Source organism: Emiliania huxleyi (assembly GCF_000372725.1).
Source record: "Emiliania huxleyi CCMP1516 unplaced genomic scaffold EMIHUscaffold_74, whole genome shotgun sequence".
In the NCBI taxonomy this organism is placed as follows: domain Eukaryota; phylum Haptophyta; order Isochrysidales; family Noelaerhabdaceae; genus Emiliania; species Emiliania huxleyi.
This window is the reverse complement of record NW_005196456.1, coordinates 220,908-239,187: the sequence shown is the minus strand read 5'-3', so window position 1 is coordinate 239,187 and position 18,280 is coordinate 220,908. Positions and strand designations below refer to the sequence as shown.

Below are 18,280 nucleotides of genomic sequence, written 5' to 3'. Positions count from 1 at the left end.
GAAGCTCCAATGCCGCCCCTCTGTGCATGTGACCTGTCGTTGTGGTGAAAGCGGTCGCTTCCCAGTTGAGCCCGCCCCAGTTCTCGAGCGCACGGTTGATGAAGGGCACGGCGACGGCCGCATGTAGCGCCCAGAGACACGCGCGGAGCGCGCCGCTGCACAGGCGCGGAGCGCCGCCACTTGAGATTGGGCCTGTGGGTGGGCCGAGTGGTTCCTAGCGTGTGAGTCAACTCTTAATAGAAATCGCACCTAGCCCTCCTCAACCCTCAAAATTTTCTTCGGGGCGCGCTCCGCGCGCGGCGCTCCGCGCCTGACTCCTTGAGCGGCGTAGGCGCGCTGGCTCGCAGCAGTCGCACATGTTCTGCAGCTTGGAGTCTGGCAAACAGAGAGTGTTACGTATACTCTCCGTAAAGCCGTACATCACTCATCAATCAGTCTCGGACACTCGGAGACCTAGACTCTGTGACCTCTGTGTATCCACACCACTCAAAAAATCATCGCCGCTCCGTGACCTACGTAGTCCTCGGCTGTCCGCGCCACAGCACCGTCCCTCCCTCTGAGCTCAGTCGAGCACTCATGTATCCGCCCCCCCCCCTCACGCGACGGGGGGCACCAACCCGGCAGCTCGGAGCTCTATCTCCCAACCCCCCCTCGACCCAAACCCTAATCTCTGCCCCACCGGAGCGCCTGCGCTCGCCTGCGCCAGCGGCGGCGGCGGCGCGGCTGCGGCGGCGGCGCGTCCTCGTCGGCGGGGATGCAGCCGAAGAGCAGCTCGGCGCCGCCCTTTCCGAAGTTGTGCGCGTCGACGGAGCCCTCGAGCAGCGAGAGCCTGGGAGGGGCACGGCCGTCGGTCGACAAGAAGAGGTGTGCGGTCCGGCACGCCTCGCCCGGCGGCTGCCGGCAGCTCTCGGGGTCGAAGAGGAGCGGGAGGCCTGTTCACACCCGCAGCCGTGAAGAGGCGCCGTCCGCGCCTCCCTTCCGTCCGGGCGGAGCGGCCAGGCCGGTCGGGATCTCGATCTCGGCGATCCGCCCCGAAGGGATGCCGAGGAGGTGCATCAGCAGCCCGCGGATCGCCTGTGATTCATGGTTCAGTACTGAGCATTAAGTATGACTGCGTGCTTGAGCACCCCGCGGATCGCCTGCTCACGCCCGCGGCTGTGGTGAGACGCCGTTCACAGAGCAGCTGCGCGCGCGACCCGCGCGGCCCGCATTCTCCGACGAGGCCACAAGCACGCTCCGCCCGGACTCGATCGCCTCTGCCTCGATCACTCCCGTCCAGTACGGGATCGTGCGCTCCATGCAGTCGCGCCTGCTCGGCAAACAGCCAAATACTTCATCACTCACGTCCAGTACGGGATCGTGCGCTCCATGCAGTCGCGCCTAGCGCGCTGAACCCGCTGCGACTCAACCAAAGAGACTGCTGCGGAGCGACGCTGCTCTGCGTGCAGCCGCGCAGCGACTCCGTGCGCGGCAGCGCGCGGCAGAGAGTCGGCTTGCCTGTTATTAATTATGAATAACTAACCATTGATTAGCGCGGCAGAGAGTCGGCTTGCCGATTCTGGTCTCACGCACTAGCGGACGAGCGATCTCGCCTCTATCTCCGCTCCAGCTCGCCTCTATCTCCGCTCCAGCTCGCCTCTATCTCCGCTCCAGCTCGCCTCTATCTCCGCTCCAGCTCGCCTCTATCTCCGCTCCAGCTCGCCTCTATCTCCACTCCATCTCGCCTCTATCTCCGCTCCAGCTCGCCTCTATCTCCGCTCCAGCTCGCCTCTATCTCCGCTCCAGCTCGCCTCTATCTCCGCTCCAGCTCGCCTCTATCTCCGCTCCAGCTCGCCTCTATCTCCGCTCCAGCTCGCCTCTATCTCCGCTCCAGCACGCCTCTATCTCCGCTCTGCCTCCGGGCAGTCTCGGCTACTCTCGGCTACTCTCGGGTAATGACTGCCGAGCGCGAAGGAGCGGACGAGCGACTCGCGCAAGTCGAAAGGCACGTCCTTGACGTGCCGCACGTACCGCCTCGCGTTGCCTGATTACGAGCGGACTCGTGAGCCGTTCCTCCTTGACATGCCGCTCGTGCCGCCTCGCGTAGCTGCCGGGGTAGTGGGACGAGAACGAGTCGACGGGCGGCGGGCGGCAGTCGTATCCGCGGCGCCACTTCTTGAACTGCGTCTCGCCGTACTGGGCCTAGCGAGGAGAAGCTGAGCGGACTGATGGGCTCCGCCACGGCGGAAGAAGGGCGTCTCGCCACACCGCGCCTTTGTCTTCTTCTTGGAGAGGCCGGTGAGCGCGCCTAGCCGCGAGAAGGAGCGATCCACCCATCCTCGTCATGGACGTCGCGTACTCTCTCGCGCCATCTCGCGCCATCTCGCGCCATCTCGCGCCATCTCGCGTCATCTCGCGTCATCTCGCGCCATCTCGGGTGTGTCGGAGGGGGGGGGCAGGGGGGAGATCGCGCGCCGTACATCCGCTCGTTGAGGCGCCACGTCTTGTAGATGGGCGTGTGCATCGCGTCCAGCTCCGCGAGCACCTGCAGGTGTCCCGTTCGGCTGGTGGACGGAGGACTCACCTGTGCATCTCTCCGGCCCCGCGGGCACCAGCCACGCGGTCTCGATGGCACGCGAGAGCCAGGACGTGTACACCACGTCCACCGCGATGCCGTGCCTGGGTTGGTAGTCTTATGATCGAGACCACCCACGCAAGAACACTCCTCTCGGCTCCCTCCCGGCGCTCTCTCGGCTCTTTCCCGCGCCGCGCGAGCAGCTGCCCGGCCGCGATCGCCTCCGCCCGCCCAGCGACGGCGAGCTCGGCGTCCTCCCACCTAGACACACCGCCGAGAAGACGCCTCAGCTCGCTGGTGGTGGCGGGCTTGGGGGGCGGCCGAGCTCCTCTGACTGGGAGGAGTCTCGAACGGGTGTCTTGAGAAGGTGGAGGTGTGTCTGGCAAGCGTCTGGCAAGCGTCTGAGACGTGCCGCCTAGAAGTCGCATAGAAGTGTCTGGCAAGTGTCTCGGAAGTGTCTGGCAAGTGTCTCGGAAGGTGCCCTCCCACCCCGTAAGGAAGTGTCTGGCAAGTGTCTCGGAAGTGTCTGGCAAGTGTCTCGGAAGGTGCCCTCCCACCCCGTAAAGAAGTGTCTGGCAAGTGTCTCGGAAGTGTCTGGCAAGTGTCTCGGAAGGTGCCCTCCCACCCCGTAAAGAGGCCCAGCTGGTTGTGCCGCGTCTTGCCGTGCCGGATGATGATGACGCGCTGCCTAAAACAGCGAGAACAGCCGACCTCGTCAAGACACAGAACGCGGCGAGCACGTGCCGAAGGAGGACGACGCGCTGCCTCCGCTGCCGAGCGCGCAGCGCCCGCCGCGCCGCCTCCGCCGCCTCCGCCACCGCATACTCGCACCGCCCGCTGGCGGCGGAAGCTGCAGCCCCCTCCCCCTCCCCCTCCCCCTCCCCACAGCCCTCGGGCGCGACTGCCGGCCCCGCCTAACTCAATGAGTCAACGAACGGAGTGAGCCAGTGCCACCCCCACCGCCCGCTGGCGCGACTGCCGCTCCCGCCTCCTCCTCCATCGCCGGTGCCACCGCCGCCAGCTCCGCCTCCACCGCCGCCACGGCCGCCGCCACCTCTATGTCGTCCTCCTCCTCCTGCCCCGCCTCCTCCGCCCCCCCACCCCCCTCGTGCCGGAAGTAGCTTCCCGCGTTCTCCTCCAAACCAGGCAACGAGCCGGCGGGCACCACCAGCTCACCTGTTCACAGCTGGAGGCGTGAAGAGGCGCCCTTCACAGCTGGAGCCGGCGGGCATCAGCTCGCCGAAGCCGTCGAGGCCGCCGCTCGCGCGGTCGCCTGCGCCCCAATTTCTTTCTCTCCTCGGGGGCTCTTCTTTTCCCAACCTCTCTCCCAGCCTTTCTCAGCCGTGCGGCTGTGAGGCGCGGCTCGAGCGAGTCATCATCTCGGGTGATCTCGGGTGATCTCGGGTCATCTCGGGTGATCTCGGGTCATCTCGGGTCATCTCGGGTGATCTCGACGAGTCTCGGGTCGCCTCCGAGGCCGTACCGGTCGAGCGAGGCGCGACGCGACTCGAGGAAGGCCTTTGCGAGCGCTGCTTCGCCGGCAAGGAAGTCCGCGCTGACGCAGGGCGGTCTGCCGGGCGCGAAGTCGGCGAGACACTCCGCGACCGCGTCGGGCGCCTGAGGCGGGAGAGAGCTTGTTGCGCGAGAGATGGCACCCCCCTGCAGAAGAGGCTGCAGAAGGACATCGCCGGGCGCCTGGGGTGTGAGCTTGCCGTCGACTTGCGCGAAGCGGTAGACGATCGGGATCCCGACGGGCACCTGCGGTTGGGACGGTGATACCATGATGAGAATGGCAATACCTTGGCAATCACGGCAATGCTGGCAATGCTGGCAATAATGATGACGAATAATGATGACGAATGCTGATGATGATGCCGACGGCACCTCGAGCGTTGCGGCGTCCTCGTCCGCCACGCCGTCGATTGCCTGCACCACCATCACCGCCCTCAAGAGGGAGTTGCCGAGAGGCGGCCGAGAGGCGGCCGAGAGGCGGCCGAGAGCCGAGAGGCGGCCGAGAGGTGGCCGAGAGGCGGCCGAGAGGTGGCCGAGAGGCGGCCGAGAGGCGGCCGAGAGGCAGCCGAGATCGCCTGCATCATCGTCCGGATCGAGTTGCCGTGCGCGACCACGAGGACCGACTTGCCCTCGCGCACCTCGCGCGCAATGCCGCTCGCCCACAGCGGTTTCGTCCGCCTCGCCACGTCCTCGAGGCTCTCCGAGTCTGGAGGGAGCACACGCGAGACGCGACCGCCGCGCCCCTGCGAGCGGAGGCACCTCGCCGTTAGGCATCAGTTCACACGCGCGACATCTACCTGAGGACTAGCCAGCAGCCGCCTGCCAGCGGAGGTACCTCTCGTCTGCGAACGGGTTGTACGGTTGGCCCTGCTCGTAGCCGGGCGGACGCGCGTCAAACGAGCGGCGCCACGACGCGACCGTTTCCGCGCCGTGCCGCTCGATCGCTTGCTCGACGGTCTGCCCGGTGATGCCGCCGTACGAGCGCTCGTTGAGCCGCCAATCCTTGTGCACCTCGATGTGGATTTGCTGAAGCTCCTTGAGCACCAGCCACGTCGAGTGCACCGCGCGCTTGAGCACAGAGGTGTACACCACGTCGAAGATGAAGCCAGACTCCTTGAGCGCGAGCGCCGCCGTCGCGGCCTGCTGCGCGCCGGTTCGAGAGATGTCCGGGTCGGCCCATCCCGTAAATGTGCGGCGCTCAGTCCAGTCGGTGGCGCCGTGGCGGAGAAAGACGACCGAGCCAAGCGGCCGCTGCCGGTGAGGAAGAAGGCCGTTGGAGAGGCTGGACAGGATGAAGGAGAGGAGCAGGCGCATACGAGCCGACGAGCGCGCCCGGGAGCGCGCCCGGGCAAACATCGCCGCGCAGGAGCCGGTGATGAGCAAGCCCGGCCGAATAAGAAAATTTTCTTACGATCGAATATGAGGCCCGATGGGGAGGAGCGTGGCGGACTACGGGGATCGGCTTCTTACACAGCCCTTTTCCTCGCAGCGAGCCCCCCCAACCCACCCGCGCTAGGTCTCGGGTTTGACGCACGGGGTTACTCCCGCCGCTCCGGCGCGAATCCCGTGAATGAAAAAACAAACTATGTACTCGATAGCCGCGGGGCAGTCGGAGAAGGGGCAACTCCGTGCACTGACGGTCGGCCGTCAGAAAATACGCCTGCGTGGATCGCGTCACACCAATTCTCGCTACCCAACGCGCGGTCAAAGGATATCCACCTCTAGTCCCTATCTCGAACGAAGGCTGGCTCAAAAAGAAAATATGGCGGCACGAGGAGGTGGCTCGCAAAGGAATGGAGTAGCGTGTCCAGCAGTAGGAGATGAGCAGTTGACAGCAAGGGCGGCTGGTGGTATGTTCGTAAGAGCCACATACACTGAAAATTGTTCTCGCTCCGCGACAAGACTACCTCGCGCGTTGGTCTCAACAAAAGAATAACCCGACCGTGGGTCGGCTTTGAGACCAACGTACTTACCAAACCCTCGCGAAGCGATGTCGACCGATGCACAGGCACAGGCCACGACAGAGCCCCAACGCATGACGTCCAGCGCAGACAAACGCCAGAAGGTCTTTAAGACGTGCTGGGGTCAGCTGCTCGCCGGCGGCTTGCACGCGCCGGCCGAGCCCACCTCAGCCGCGTTTCGCCAGCGCTTTTGCTCGACTTGCCAACGAGACGGCCTTCTCATCCCCGCCTCCCGCGTTCGGACCGTCGACCGCGACCGGGGAGTGGCGCCTTACAACACGCACGGCGGCGGCGTCTACAACGAGCCTCACACTACTGGCCGCCAATGGCCGGCTCACCGATTGATCAATCAAACTCAAGGCTGTGTTGGGCCTCGGCTCGTGATCCTCAGAGACGAGACCGCCAACGTTCTACCCGGCCTGTCCCCGATCTTATGTGCGCCGGGCAGCTTGATGGCATTTCGCGTTAGCCGCACGCTGCAGCCGTTGCCGGCGCAGCTCGTGGCATCCGGCCCTCACATCGGGCTGCCGCCGCCGCCTCTCCTGCCGACACCTCCCCTGCCGCCGCCTCCGCTGCCGCCGCCGCAGGAGCCGCCGCCGCTCCTGCGCGCGTCGAGCTCGGAGCCGAGTTCGAGCATGCCAGATGGCGTCATCGGGGAGCTCGAAGGGATGGCGTCGGTTGCTGGTGCCGTGGACAGCACCAGCTGGCGTGCCATACAACGCGACCCGCTTGCCACCGGCAGTCGCAGCAGCGCGCCTGTGCGGGGTGCCGCCTTATCGCAGGCTCCCAGCGAGCCGAGCGGGAGCTCCGACGCCGCCGATGCCGCCACCGCCCTGCTCACCCTCCTCGGCACGGGACCAGGCGGCGATCGGTTACAACCGTGACTCTAAGGGAGACGGGGAGCGGCGTTTAAGGCTCTTCATCTCAATCCCTGAACACACCACATTCGACTTCGTGTAGCATGTTTCTTGAGCACGAATGATAAAAAGTAAAGAAAGAAAACTAGAAGTCGCGATGGCTCTAATAAAGAAATAAAACAAACTGCGTGGACTGAAGGAGGGCGGATGGAACTTGGAAGGACGGGGCCACGCCGCCGCCACCTTGGTCCTTGCGGAACGGGAAGGTGCCCGGGCGGATCGATCCTACTTATGCAAGCAATCGAATGGTGGGGCCATGCACTGCTGTCCCAATAGCACTCGCCGTTGCACCAGTTTTCTGGGCCTGCTGTGAGAGAGACTTGAATTCCGTAAATTCTTTTCCGAGCGCGCCCCAGTCCCGTGCCCAGTAAATAAATAAAAACGGAGAAACCAAACAAGGGGTGGGAGAAGGACAGGGTCCCCACCTGCGCGAGCAGGATCTTGTAAGGACGATCAGGGACACAGGGGAACGGGAGCGGGGAGCGCATCGCGACACGGAGGGGGGCTGGGCAGGGTTCACCCACACGACAGGGTCCCAGGGATCCCCCTCTCGTATAGGACAAAGTTGCACCCGGCGGCACGGGGGCAGGCGCGGGCCTCCTACTGCGTCTCCTAGTTCTCCCGCTCCTGACAAGGGACAGCGACGGGCTCGCAGCACGGTGCTCAGTGGACTCCCTACTCCACTGGCTGGCGTTCTCATCTGGCGACCTGCCTCCAGAGGTCCAGTTTCTCACTGGCAGTCTCTCACTACCACAGGCACACTAAATCAATTGGTCGTAAAGTCGCAGTTCTCTTGCTCGCACGCTCTTGTAAAATTCTCTTGCTCCAAGCGCTTGCCGATTCGGCGGTAGTGATCTGATCACCCGAATGACACAACAACACATCTGGCAACCCCCTGTCTGCACGTCTCGCTCGCGCGCGCGTGAAAACAGGGCTCCAGGCCCCAAATGACGTGTGAGTGTTAGAGTTGTTTGGTATTGCTAAAAATCTCTCCCGAATGCCACGTTCGGATCGCTCCTCATCACAAACCCGGTCAGCAGTCCCCTTTCGGGTTTGTTTGAAAGTCGAACTTTGGAAATTCTTTTCTCCTGTGTTAGTGCCAGTACGCGCCAGTCCCGTGCCTATTGTAAGAAAGAAAGTGTTAGACCTAAAGGTCGGCGCTTCTACCCACTAGGCCACCTTTTGCCCAAAAGGCGCCCTAATTGCTCGAAGCGCCGACCTTTAGGTCTAACAGAAAGAAAACGGACAACCCAAGGGAGGGATGGGAGGACGGCACGCCCGCCACCACACAGGGATTTTGTGTATAAGTAAATAAATAAATAGAACGGACATCCCAAGCTAGGGCTGGGTCGAGGACAGACACGTCCCCACCTTTGCAGGATTTTGCAAAAGCGAGGGGGAAGGGCGCATCGCCGCGCGGAGAGGGCTGGGCACAGGGCACAGGGGAACTCTCTCGCAGGGATTTTGTGTCGTGCGAAAAAAGAAAGAAAACAGACAACCCAAGGGAGGGATGGGAGGACGGCACGCCGCCACCACACAGTTGTGTCGTGCGAGGGAATTGCGTATCCGTAGTGAAATTCTTTTCCCGCGAAATAAGGTGCGGGTGGGCTACGCGGAATGTCAGGCTCCACTGTTGAGCGAACAGCCAGGATCGTCCGCACGAAAACTGAAGCTGCCGCCGAAGCTGCGCGAACTCGCGGCTCGCGTCTCGTGCGTACCGTGACGGAGGACTCTATCGCGTTGGAGGCGTCCCGGCAGGCGGAGGCGGAGGTGCTGCAGCTGCACGCCAGCACCGAGGTTGCCACTCCCGCCGCCGCCGCCGCCGACCACCGCTTTCGAGCTCGCTGCTCTCTCTCTCTCTCGCCAACAGCCAGCCACGCCTCCACCTCGCCTGCGCCACCGCTTCCGCCACTCGCCACCGCCGACGCCGCTCGCCACCGTCACCGCCACTCCCTCCCTGCCGCCGCCCTCAGGAGTCGGTCAAGGTGGCCTACCGGTCTACGGGGCTCGGCATCTACGCCGTGGTGATGCGCTTCGCCGGTATGCCTCTCGAGCGGCTCGCGATGGTGCTCAACTCGAGCCAGGTGCCGCGAGCCTTCAATTAATTAGTCATGCGTAATTAGCTAATGGTGCTGGAATGAGCCAGGTGTTATTAATTAGTCATGCGTAAGTAGCTAATTGTTGCTCGACTGAGCCAGGTGTCGGGGCAGGGGCAGCTTTCGCAGGCGGCGAAGATTGTCTTTGCGGACGGCGCGATGGCGCCGTTCCGCACCGTCGGGCGCGCCTCCCTCGTCGCCTGGTTCCTGCAGTACTCGGTGATGGGCTGCGTCTTCCAGGTCCTGGCCGCGCCCCGGGTTAGCGATGAATGACTTGCTAAAGTGAACCGACGAGGACCCGTCCAGGTCTGCGACCGCGCGCTCTCGCGGCTGCTCGGCGTGCGGTGCATCCCGTACGGCGAGGAGCTCATGCGCCGCCCCGACGAGAGCGCCGCGCCGATGTCGCCTTCCGAGCAGGCTCGCGCGGCTGGCAAGGTGGTGCTGCCTCTCTGCCTCTCTGCCTCTCTGCCTCTCTGCCTCTCTGCATCTGCCTGCCTCTCTCCCTCCCACCTCCCTCCCTCTCTCTCCGCTGCTGTCGGGCTGAGATCACCCGAGACCACCCGAGATTGCCCGAGGTTAGGTGGTGCTGGCGCCGCTGCTGTCGGGGTGCATCGAGTCGAGCGTCTCGAACCGCGCCGAGGCGCAACGCTTCTACGGCATCGACAAGCTCGCCGCCGTCGAGGCCAAGCTCGGTGCGAACCCCGTGGCGCGCGCGCTCGGCCCCGGCTTCGCCGCAAACGCGTCGCGCAACTTCATCATGGCCTCCTCCTTCGCGGTGACGCCGGTGCTCTACCAGCGTTCATTAATGATGAGCCAATTGTTATTAGGCCTCGTCCTCCTTCGTGGTGACGCCGGTGCTCTACCAGCGCCTCTACCCGCAGGAGAAGAAGGACGCGCAGTCGCTCTTCTGGTTCGGGCTCGGCGTCAACATCTTCGCTGGAAACGCGATCGCAATCACGCAGCAGGCACTCTGGGGCCGCGCGCTCGACTACGCGGCGGCGGGCGGCGGGCGGCCGATCAGCTACGCCGCGGTGGTGCGCGAGGGGCTTGCTGCTGAGGGGAGCGCGGCCTTCATCACGCCCACCAAGTGGGTGGCGCGGGTGCTGATGAACGCGCCGGTGCAGGGCACGCTGCCGTGGTTCTACAACGAGGCTTGTCGCGCACCGCAGCGCCCCGGCGGCGGCGGAGTCGCCCCTGCTCTCTTCACACGTGCGCGCTGTGAACAGGTGCTCCCGCTCGGCGAGGGTCGCGTGCTTGGCGCGGCGCGCCAGATCTCGGCGGCGCTCGGCGGTGGGCCGAGGGCGGTGTGAGGGCGCCTGTCGCACTCCTGTCGCGCGCGTGCCGACTGCCGTGCTTTGTTATTGCTTATTGTGTGCAAGTGTGCATGGCGTGGAGAGTGAGGGCGCGTGTGGGCTGGGGCGCTGCGTGCGGTACAGTCATCGCGCGCGGGTGGAGATATGTACGTAGTGTTAGGTGCGTATTCGTGTGCATGACTTGAATTGGAGGATGACGCGCGGCGGTTCCGGTATATAATTTGGCATTAATTTAATGGGTCAAGTAACCGACAGACTCCAGATGCTCTCCAAGACTGTTGCGTGTGTGTGTGTGTGTGTGTGTGTGTGTGTGTGTGTGTGTGTGTGTGTGTGTGTGTGTGTGTGTGTGTGTGTGTGTGCACGCGCGCGCTCAGGCTCGCTATAATTACACGAGATCCAACATCACCCGAGATTACCCGAGATTACGCGAGGTTGCTCGAGATTGCCCGAGATCACTAATAATGTGTGTCTGTGCGTGTGTGTGTGTGTGTGTGTGTGTGTGTGTGTCTGTGTGTGAGTGTGTGCCCGCTCCCGCCCATTATACGCGATCCAATACTACCTGAGATTACCCGAGATTACCCGAGATTACCCGAGATTACTCGATATGTCCCTCATGAAGCAATTAATGGAGAGCATGGTTGGGCGTGTGAGCCGCCATCTTGGACTGTGAGGCGAGTATTTGCAACCGCGGGAGCTCGTCGCCGCCTCTACGCCGCCGCCGCCGCCCTCCCGAGGCCAGATAATAGCCCAAGTCGAAGAGTGCGCCCCGCCCTCGGTATCTGGGTGGCAGGCGGGACTAGAGAGGCACGCCAGAGCACGGCCGGGGGCGCGAGCCGCCATCTTGGACTGTGAGGCGAGTGTTTGCAACCGGGAGCTCGCCGCCGCCTCTACGCCGCCGCCGCCGCCCTCCCGAGGCCAGATAATAGCCCAAGTCGAAGAGTGCGCCCAGCTCTCGGTATCTGGGTGGCAGGCGGGACTAGAGAGGCACGCTGATGCACGGTTGGGGGCGCGAGCCGCCCCATCTTGGACTGTGAGGCGAGTATTTGCAACCGGGAGCTCGCCGCCGCCCCTACACCGCCGCCGCCGCCCTCCCGAGGCCAGATAATAGCCCAAGTCGAAGAGTGCGCCCCGCCCTCGGTAATTGGGTGGCAGGCGGGACTAGAGAGGCACGCCAGAGCACGGCCGGGGGCGCGAGCCGCCATCTTGGACCGCGAGGCGAGCATTTGCAACCGGGAGCTCGCCGCCGCCCCTACACCGCCGCCGCCGCCCTCCCGAGGCCAGATAATAGCCCAAGCGTCGAAGAGTGCGCGCCGCCCTCGGTATCTGGGTGGCAGGCGGGACTAGAGAGGCACGCCAGAGCACGGCCGGGGGCGCGAGCCGCCATCTTGGACTGTGAGGCGAGCATTTGCCACCGGGAGCTCGCCGCCGCCCCTACGCCGCGTCGCCGCCGCCGCCGCCCTCCCGAGGCCAGATAATAGCCCAAGTCGAAGAGTGCGCCCCGGCCTCGACATCTCGGCGGCAGAGGCGACCCAAGCGACGCACCAGAGCACGGCTGGGCGTGTGAGCAGCCGTGTTTGACTGTGAGGCGAATATTTGTCGTCGGGAGCGCACCGCCGACTCTACACCGCCGCCGCCGCTCTCCCGAGGAAAGGAGATAATAACGGCCGCCTCGTCGTCGAGCTCGGCGGAGACGATGGTCGTCTCGCGTTTGAACCCCTCGAGCTGCTAGAGCGGCGTCGCTCTCGTCGAGCGTAACAGCAGTCCGCCCTCGGATGAATGACTTGTTGAGCGCGCTGTAAGCCGCCCGTAAGGCACGCGGCAGTCGGGTCGGGGAGCGCGATCTCGGTCAGCTGGTGCCGCGCATCGCGTGGGCACGGTGCGAGGAACGACATGCTGTGGCAACGACGAGAGCTGTGCCTCGAAGACGCGCGCGAGGGGAGAGAGAAACGACCAAACCTTACCCACCCACCAACCCACCCACTCACCCACCCACCCACCCACCCACCCACCCACCCACCCACTCACCATCCGGGGCCTACGAAGCGTTTACCCCCCCACCCACTTTTTCAAGAACGGATGTGCTGAGGCACGTGCAGGGTTCGGACTTTTTGCGGGGTATGGTATGGTACCCTCACGCAACCCACCTCGAGACCATACCCCCCCGCCTGCTGACAGACCCAGCCTCCCGGAGACCGGGGATGGGCGGTCAGGACCATACCCCCCCACCCTTTGGGTATGTATGTATGTAGAAAGATGAACAACAGTCGGGCTCAGACTGGACACCAACGCGGTATGGGTGGACGCGGGACAGATGATGACGACACGCACGAACGACACACAGACACAAACAAGCTCACAAGACACACAGCCAGCTGGCTGCCACACACCCTGAGTTGGCGTACACATAACTCAAGGCCACATCCTCCCTGTCGCCCCTCCCAGCACTCCAAGGTGCCAAGAGAACAAACAAGGGCACAACTTTGGGCCGTGAGTGCACCATACCATGTCCCGCAAAAAGTTGGAACCCAGGTGCGTTGAACTAAGGGAACCCAGGCTAGCGCTCCATTTGAGCAATGATGGCGCTTTTTCGCCGCCTCCGCTCGAGCCGCTTGCGAAGCACTCGTAGCTCCTCGGCCGAGTTCATACGGCATTGTGATGGCGTCGATGCGTACCTCTTTGTCAACGTCCCGGCGGTGGCGGTGGCGGTGGTGGCGGTGGCGGTGGTGGTAGCGGCTGCGGCCAAGGGGGCGCTGGCGAGGGCGCTCGTTGCTGCCGTGGCGGCGGCTGCCTTCTGTGTTGTCGCCTGGCTCTTGCCGAGGCGCTTCGTCTACCCCTCGCCTCGTGAATTTCTCACCTTGAGGTTTGCAGTTTCGCTGAAGATGAACGAAGGTGCGATCGCGCTTGGGCTGTGTGGAGGCGACGCAGTTTACCGCGCCAATTCGCTCGTACAAGAAAGAGGGCGACATCGGGCTCGTTCGGCTGCTGCTTCGCCTTGGCGCGGCGGTCGATCAGGCCAACGATCAAGGATTCGCACCGCTGCACCTCGCATGTGGCGATGGACACGTGGAGTGCGCTCGGCTGTTGTGCGACGCCGGCGCGGCAGTCGATCAAGTCCATCTGACAACTGCAACTACGCCCCCTGGCATTCGCGGCGGCACTCCGCTCCTCACCGCGTGCGGGCTAGGCCAGCCCGAGTGTGCCTGGCTGCTGGTTGCTGCTGGCGCCGACGTCAATGCAGCCGCAGAGAATGGCTTCACCGCTCTGATTGTCGCATGCCAGACTGGCGACCTCCAGTGCTGCCAGCTGCTCTGCAGCGCCGGTGCGGCGATCAGCCAAGCGTGCGATACGGGACTCACGCCGCTGCTCATGGCGAGCCACCATGGCCACAGCTCCTGCGTCAAGGTACTGCTCGACGCCAACGCGGCACCCAACCAAGCCGCGAACACTGGCGACACGCCGCTCTTCGCGGCGTGCTATCGCGGCCGCCTCGAGTGCGCCCGGATGCTGCTAGCTGCCGGCGCGTCGGTCAACCAGGCCACACGCGGCGGCAGTGGCGGCGCCACGCCGCTAATCGCCGCGTGTAGCCAGGGCCATGCCGAGGTCGTCCGACTGCTGTGCGGCGCCCACGCTGCCGTCGACCAGGCGATGGACAGTGGCGCCACGCCTCTTTACATCGCGTGCGAGGACGGTGAGTTCGAGTGCGCCCGAGTGCTGATCGAGAGCGGCGCGTCGGTCAGCCAAGCCACCGAGGATGGCTGGACACCGCTGTCCCTCGCTTGCGCGCGCGGCCACCTCGGGTGTGCCCAGCTACTCTGCGCCCACGGCGATCGCCGCGACGTGACGCCTGCCGGCACGCCCGAGGAGGTGGCGGCACGTGAAGGCCACGCTCCCCTGGCAGCGTGGCTGCGCGTCAGCCGTGGCTGGACGCGGGTCCAGCACCTCGAGGTAGCGCCCCCCTCTCTAGCTCTCGGCCCGACCATCATGCTCTCGCCCGCGCTTCCGCTCTACCATCGCCTCACCCGCGCTTCCGCTCCCTGCAGGTCCTCACTGTGGAGCAGGCTCGGGCGCTGCTGCGCGGCGGCGCCGACATTGACTGGCCAGCCTCGACGTACGCCGAGACCTCCGCCGCCGCCCATGCTCGTGGCGAGACCTCGGCCGTCTTGCGCGCGATATCGCTATGCTCTTTGAGCGGGGTGGGTTGGGCGGCCGAGACCGCACTCCAAAGTGTGGAGGTCGCCCTCGTGGCTGCGGTCGGATCGACCGTCACGATCCTCGATCTCGTCTCGCGGCCGTCTCTGAACGGCAAGGTGGCTGTCGTCGTCTCCGCCGACGTTTCGACGGGCCGAGTCGGCGTGCGCGTGGCGGGTGAGGCCAAGGCCCTTGCACTCAGGCCCGGTATGCGCTGTTGGGCTCTCTGCCCACTTGCCGGACTCTCTCATTGCACATCCCATGCCTTCTTTCTTCCTCAGGCCGGCCAACCTGGAGCCGGCGGCCGAGGCGGTGGAGGTGGCCAGGCTGGTCCTCGAGGCGGCGGTGTGGTCGCCGCAGTCGCACGAGCTCTTCCCAAAAGCGGCTCGCGAGTGGGCGGCGGAGGTCATGCGCTTGGGCTGCCTGATCGCGTGGGACGAGGAGCGCTTCAGCGAGGGTGCGGCTCCGGGGCTGGTGGACCTCTGGCGTAGCTTCGTGCTTCCCAAGGCGGTCGGGCGCGCGGATTACTAGAACTAGCGCAGGTCCCAGGACTAGCACCACCAGGGCCCGGTGGTTAAAACCCGGTAGAGCTCGCATTGCTCCCCAACCGCCCCACCCTCCATCTCCGCCTCCGTCCCCCCCACAGCCGCCGACGGCGCCATAGCCCCCCACCCCCGAGCCCCCGGGTCAGCCCCTGCCACCCTTCCCCTCACCGATTAGCCCCTCACCGATGAGCACGCTGGACGCAAGGACACTTGGCTGCTGGCCCGAAATGCTCTGCGAGATTCTGAGGAGCCTTGGGCGTGGGCAGGGGTCATCGCTGACAAAGGGGTAGTAAGAAGAGTTTGGTATGGGAAATTCTCTTTCTAGAAGAGGAGTGGGTGTGCGGCGCAAAGAGGCAGCGTCGCGCATGCCGCTTTTGCGAATCGTTGACGTTGTGGTGTGAGGTGTAGCTCGGAAAATTCTCGTTTTACAGGGCAGGAAAAATTATTTTTCGCCCAGTGCGCGCCCGTCCCGTGCCCGTGTGGTGAGAGGGAAAGGGTTTGAAATTATTGGCGTGCAGAATTCTTTTCCTAGGGGGGGGGGGGGAGGGGGGAGAAGAGGAGGGGGGGGAGGGGTCAGGGGGGGGTGGCATGGAGGGGGAGAGGAAGAGCAAGGGCGAGAGAGGGCAAGGGACCGGGCACTGGCATACCAGGGGGGGGCAGGGTGGTGGGCGGCGACCGCCGCATACCGTCCTACAGCGGGGACTATCGCTACGCCAGGGAAGACAAGGACGTTGACGTGCAGCTGCTGCTGTTCGAATCGTTCGGCGGGTTCGGGAGGGGGATCCGTGAGATCCTCCGGAAGGCCGCAGACGTGCTACAGAACAAGCTGACGCGGGCCCAGTACCTCGATGAGGTGACTTGGACCACTAAGAGTTGGCTGGGGTTGCAGAAGCAGCGTATCGCGGTCATTCTTCATACGGCCATCGCAGAGCAGATTGTGAATGAGCTTGCCTGTCCGGCAGAGGGAGGGCAGAGCCACCAGATCGCCATGACGAACGCCGGGCGGGGGGTCCGTAAGCGTCGCGTGGCGGTCATTCCTCTCGTGGTCGCTTCCTGCACCGACGGCCGCCGTCTTTATACAATCAAATAAAGGATCCTTCGCCACCGTTCGCGGCGGATGAAGTGCAACCGTCCGTCACATCTGGGGGCCTGCGTGCGACTGGCGCCATGGGCAACTGCGCCGGCACGCTCTGTAAGGAATCATGCAAGGGAGGATGCTGCACCCGGAGTGAGGTGCGCGTGCAGCTGTAAGGTCGAAATGGAGGACAAAGAGCTCGAAGTGGAGACGCCCACTGTCGACGCATCTGGGACAGTGGACGTGCCTTCAATCACCGCCGACCGGGCTGCCTACGGCGGCGAGGTCGGTGGGCCCGCGGTGGACGTCAGCCTCCCCTCAGTGCTCAGTCGAAGCCACCGCCCCGGCGGTGGACTCGTGGACATTAGCGCTCCCTCCGCGGGCGCCTCGTACGGCATGCCTGCTGCCGGCGTCGAAACGCCCACCATCGACGTCGGGGGTCCCAGGAATGATCAGAATGGCTCAAATGCTCCATAGAACCTCGAGAACCTCGAGACGAGTCAGCCGAAAGGCGGCGGAGAACGAAATCCCGCCCGACCCCGGAGATCGATGCTTTGCCGGCTTGCCGCACGTCGCTGCGGCGACCTGCGGCTCCGTGGCGCGGTGCACTGCCGCGCCATCTCCAGCATCGCCGACCGCAGCCTCACCAATCTCGCCGACGCTGGTCTCGGTGCACGCGTCCTCTTTGCGACGGACGAGTGGTTTGCGACGGCCGACAACCTGCTGCAGCCTCACGCGCCGCACTTCGACTCGGAGACCTTTTGCACGCAGGGCAAGGTGATGGACGGGTGGGAGTCGCGCCGCCGGCGCCTTCCCGGCCACGACTGGGCGCTGCTCCGCCTCGGCCTCGCCGGCTCCGTCAAGCGGGTCGAGATTGACACGGCGCACTTTACGGGCAACCAGACTCCGGCGGTGCGGGTGCTGGCGGCGTGCATCGACGCGGAGGAGGGCGAGGCGTCGCGCGGCGGCGGCGAGCTGCCCGAGACCGCCTGGCTCGGCCCGCCGCGCGCAGACCTCGGCCAGCGCGGCTCCTGCGCCTCGGCCGACGAGATTGCTCGCGCCCGCGCCGCCGTCGAGGCGAAGGCCGAGTGGTGCGAGCTGGTGCCCGAGTCGCGGCTGCGGGCGGGGTACGTGCGCGGCGCCGCCTCCGGCGTCCCCGACGACGGCGAGGTTGCCGAGGGCAACTCGGTCCACCTATTTGAGGTTGAGACACAGCCGAGATGCAGCCGAGATGCAGCCGAGATACACAGCCAAGAGACATCGCTCGGCTCCCCTCGGCTCAGGTGCCTCCCGAGCTCGCCTCGCGCCGCGTGACCCACCTGCTGGTCGACGCGCTGCCCGACGGCGGGATTGCGCGCATGCGTGCGTGGGGGACCGTGGCGCGCGACTTTGCGACAGAGCTCGACGCCGCCGCCGTCGGCTCGCTCGACCTGCTCTCCGCCCTGAACGGCGCGCGCGCGCTCGGCTGCTCGAACCGGCACTACGGCGAGCCAAGCAACTTGCTGCGGCCTGGCCGCGGGGAGCGGATGGATCACGGGTGGGAGACGGCGCGCAACCCGAACCGGCCTGCGGTGCTGCGCCAGGACCCGTCCTCGGGGCTGGTCGACATGCCGGGCGCGTCGGAGTGGTGCGTGTTCCGACTCGCCGCCGTGGCGGGCGGCATCGAGCGGCTCGAGATCGACACGGCGCACTTTCGCGGAAACTACCCAGAGTCGTGCCTCGTGGAGGTGTGCGACGCGCCGCACGCAGAGGTGCAGGACTTGCTCGAGGGCGCGGGCGAGTGGCGGCCGCTGCTGGACGTGTGAACGGCGTCTCTTCACGCCTCTACTGTGAGCAGGCGCGGTCGAGTGGCGGCCGCTGCTGCCGCGCACGCGCCTCGGGCCCGACGCGATTCACGCGTTTGAGGAGGAGCTCGACTCGTCGGCAGGCCGCGCGACGAGTATCAACGCTAGTACTTAATCCTGAGGAATGAATCACAGGAGCTCGACTCGTCGGCAGGCCGCGCGACGCACGCGCGCGTCTCCATCTTCCCCGACGGCGGCATCATGCGCGTGCGCGCGTTCGGCCGGGCGGTGGCGCCGATGCCGGAGTGATCCCCTCCTCCGCCGCAGTCTCGCAG

The 18,280-nt window shown here is 65.1% G+C and overlaps 4 protein-coding genes across 4 annotated transcripts; 3 read left to right on the top strand and 1 right to left on the bottom strand.

Moving 5' to 3' along the window:
* Nucleotides 1-389: 389 nt before the first annotated feature.
* On the bottom strand, nt 390-5,416 carry EMIHUDRAFT_465579 (hypothetical protein). Its single transcript, XM_005760745.1, has 14 exons — nt 4,886-5,416; nt 4,642-4,809; nt 4,439-4,480; nt 4,250-4,312; nt 4,024-4,171; nt 3,790-3,827; nt 3,543-3,725; nt 3,320-3,468; nt 3,180-3,242; nt 2,564-2,658; nt 2,248-2,287; nt 1,210-1,309; nt 1,002-1,074; nt 390-932 (listed from the first exon to the last, which is right to left on the bottom strand). Exons 1-14 carry the CDS (start codon nt 5,378-5,380, stop codon nt 664-666), a joined length of 1,926 nt encoding a protein of 641 aa, XP_005760802.1. The 5' UTR covers nt 5,381-5,416; the 3' UTR covers nt 390-663.
* A 7,510-nt stretch (nt 5,417-12,926) lies between these two features.
* Nucleotides 12,927-15,072, top strand: EMIHUDRAFT_217510 (hypothetical protein; the record flags this gene model as incomplete). Its single annotated transcript, XM_005760744.1, has 3 exons — nt 12,927-13,037; nt 14,394-14,718; nt 14,744-15,072. 3 exons carry the CDS (start codon nt 12,927-12,929, stop codon nt 15,070-15,072), a joined length of 765 nt encoding a protein of 254 aa, XP_005760801.1.
* A 379-nt stretch (nt 15,073-15,451) lies between these two features.
* On the top strand, nt 15,452-16,638 carry EMIHUDRAFT_217509 (hypothetical protein; the record flags this gene model as incomplete). The annotated part of the gene is made up of 4 exons (XM_005760743.1): nt 15,452-15,481; nt 15,523-15,568; nt 15,737-16,116; nt 16,339-16,638. 4 exons carry the CDS (start codon nt 15,452-15,454, stop codon nt 16,636-16,638), a joined length of 756 nt encoding a protein of 251 aa, XP_005760800.1.
* A 72-nt stretch (nt 16,639-16,710) lies between these two features.
* On the top strand, nt 16,711-18,254 carry EMIHUDRAFT_453099 (hypothetical protein; the record flags this gene model as incomplete). Its single annotated transcript, XM_005760742.1, has 3 exons — nt 16,711-17,292; nt 17,445-17,960; nt 18,141-18,254. 3 exons carry the CDS (start codon nt 16,711-16,713, stop codon nt 18,252-18,254), a joined length of 1,212 nt encoding a protein of 403 aa, XP_005760799.1.
* Nucleotides 18,255-18,280: the final 26 nt, after the last annotated feature.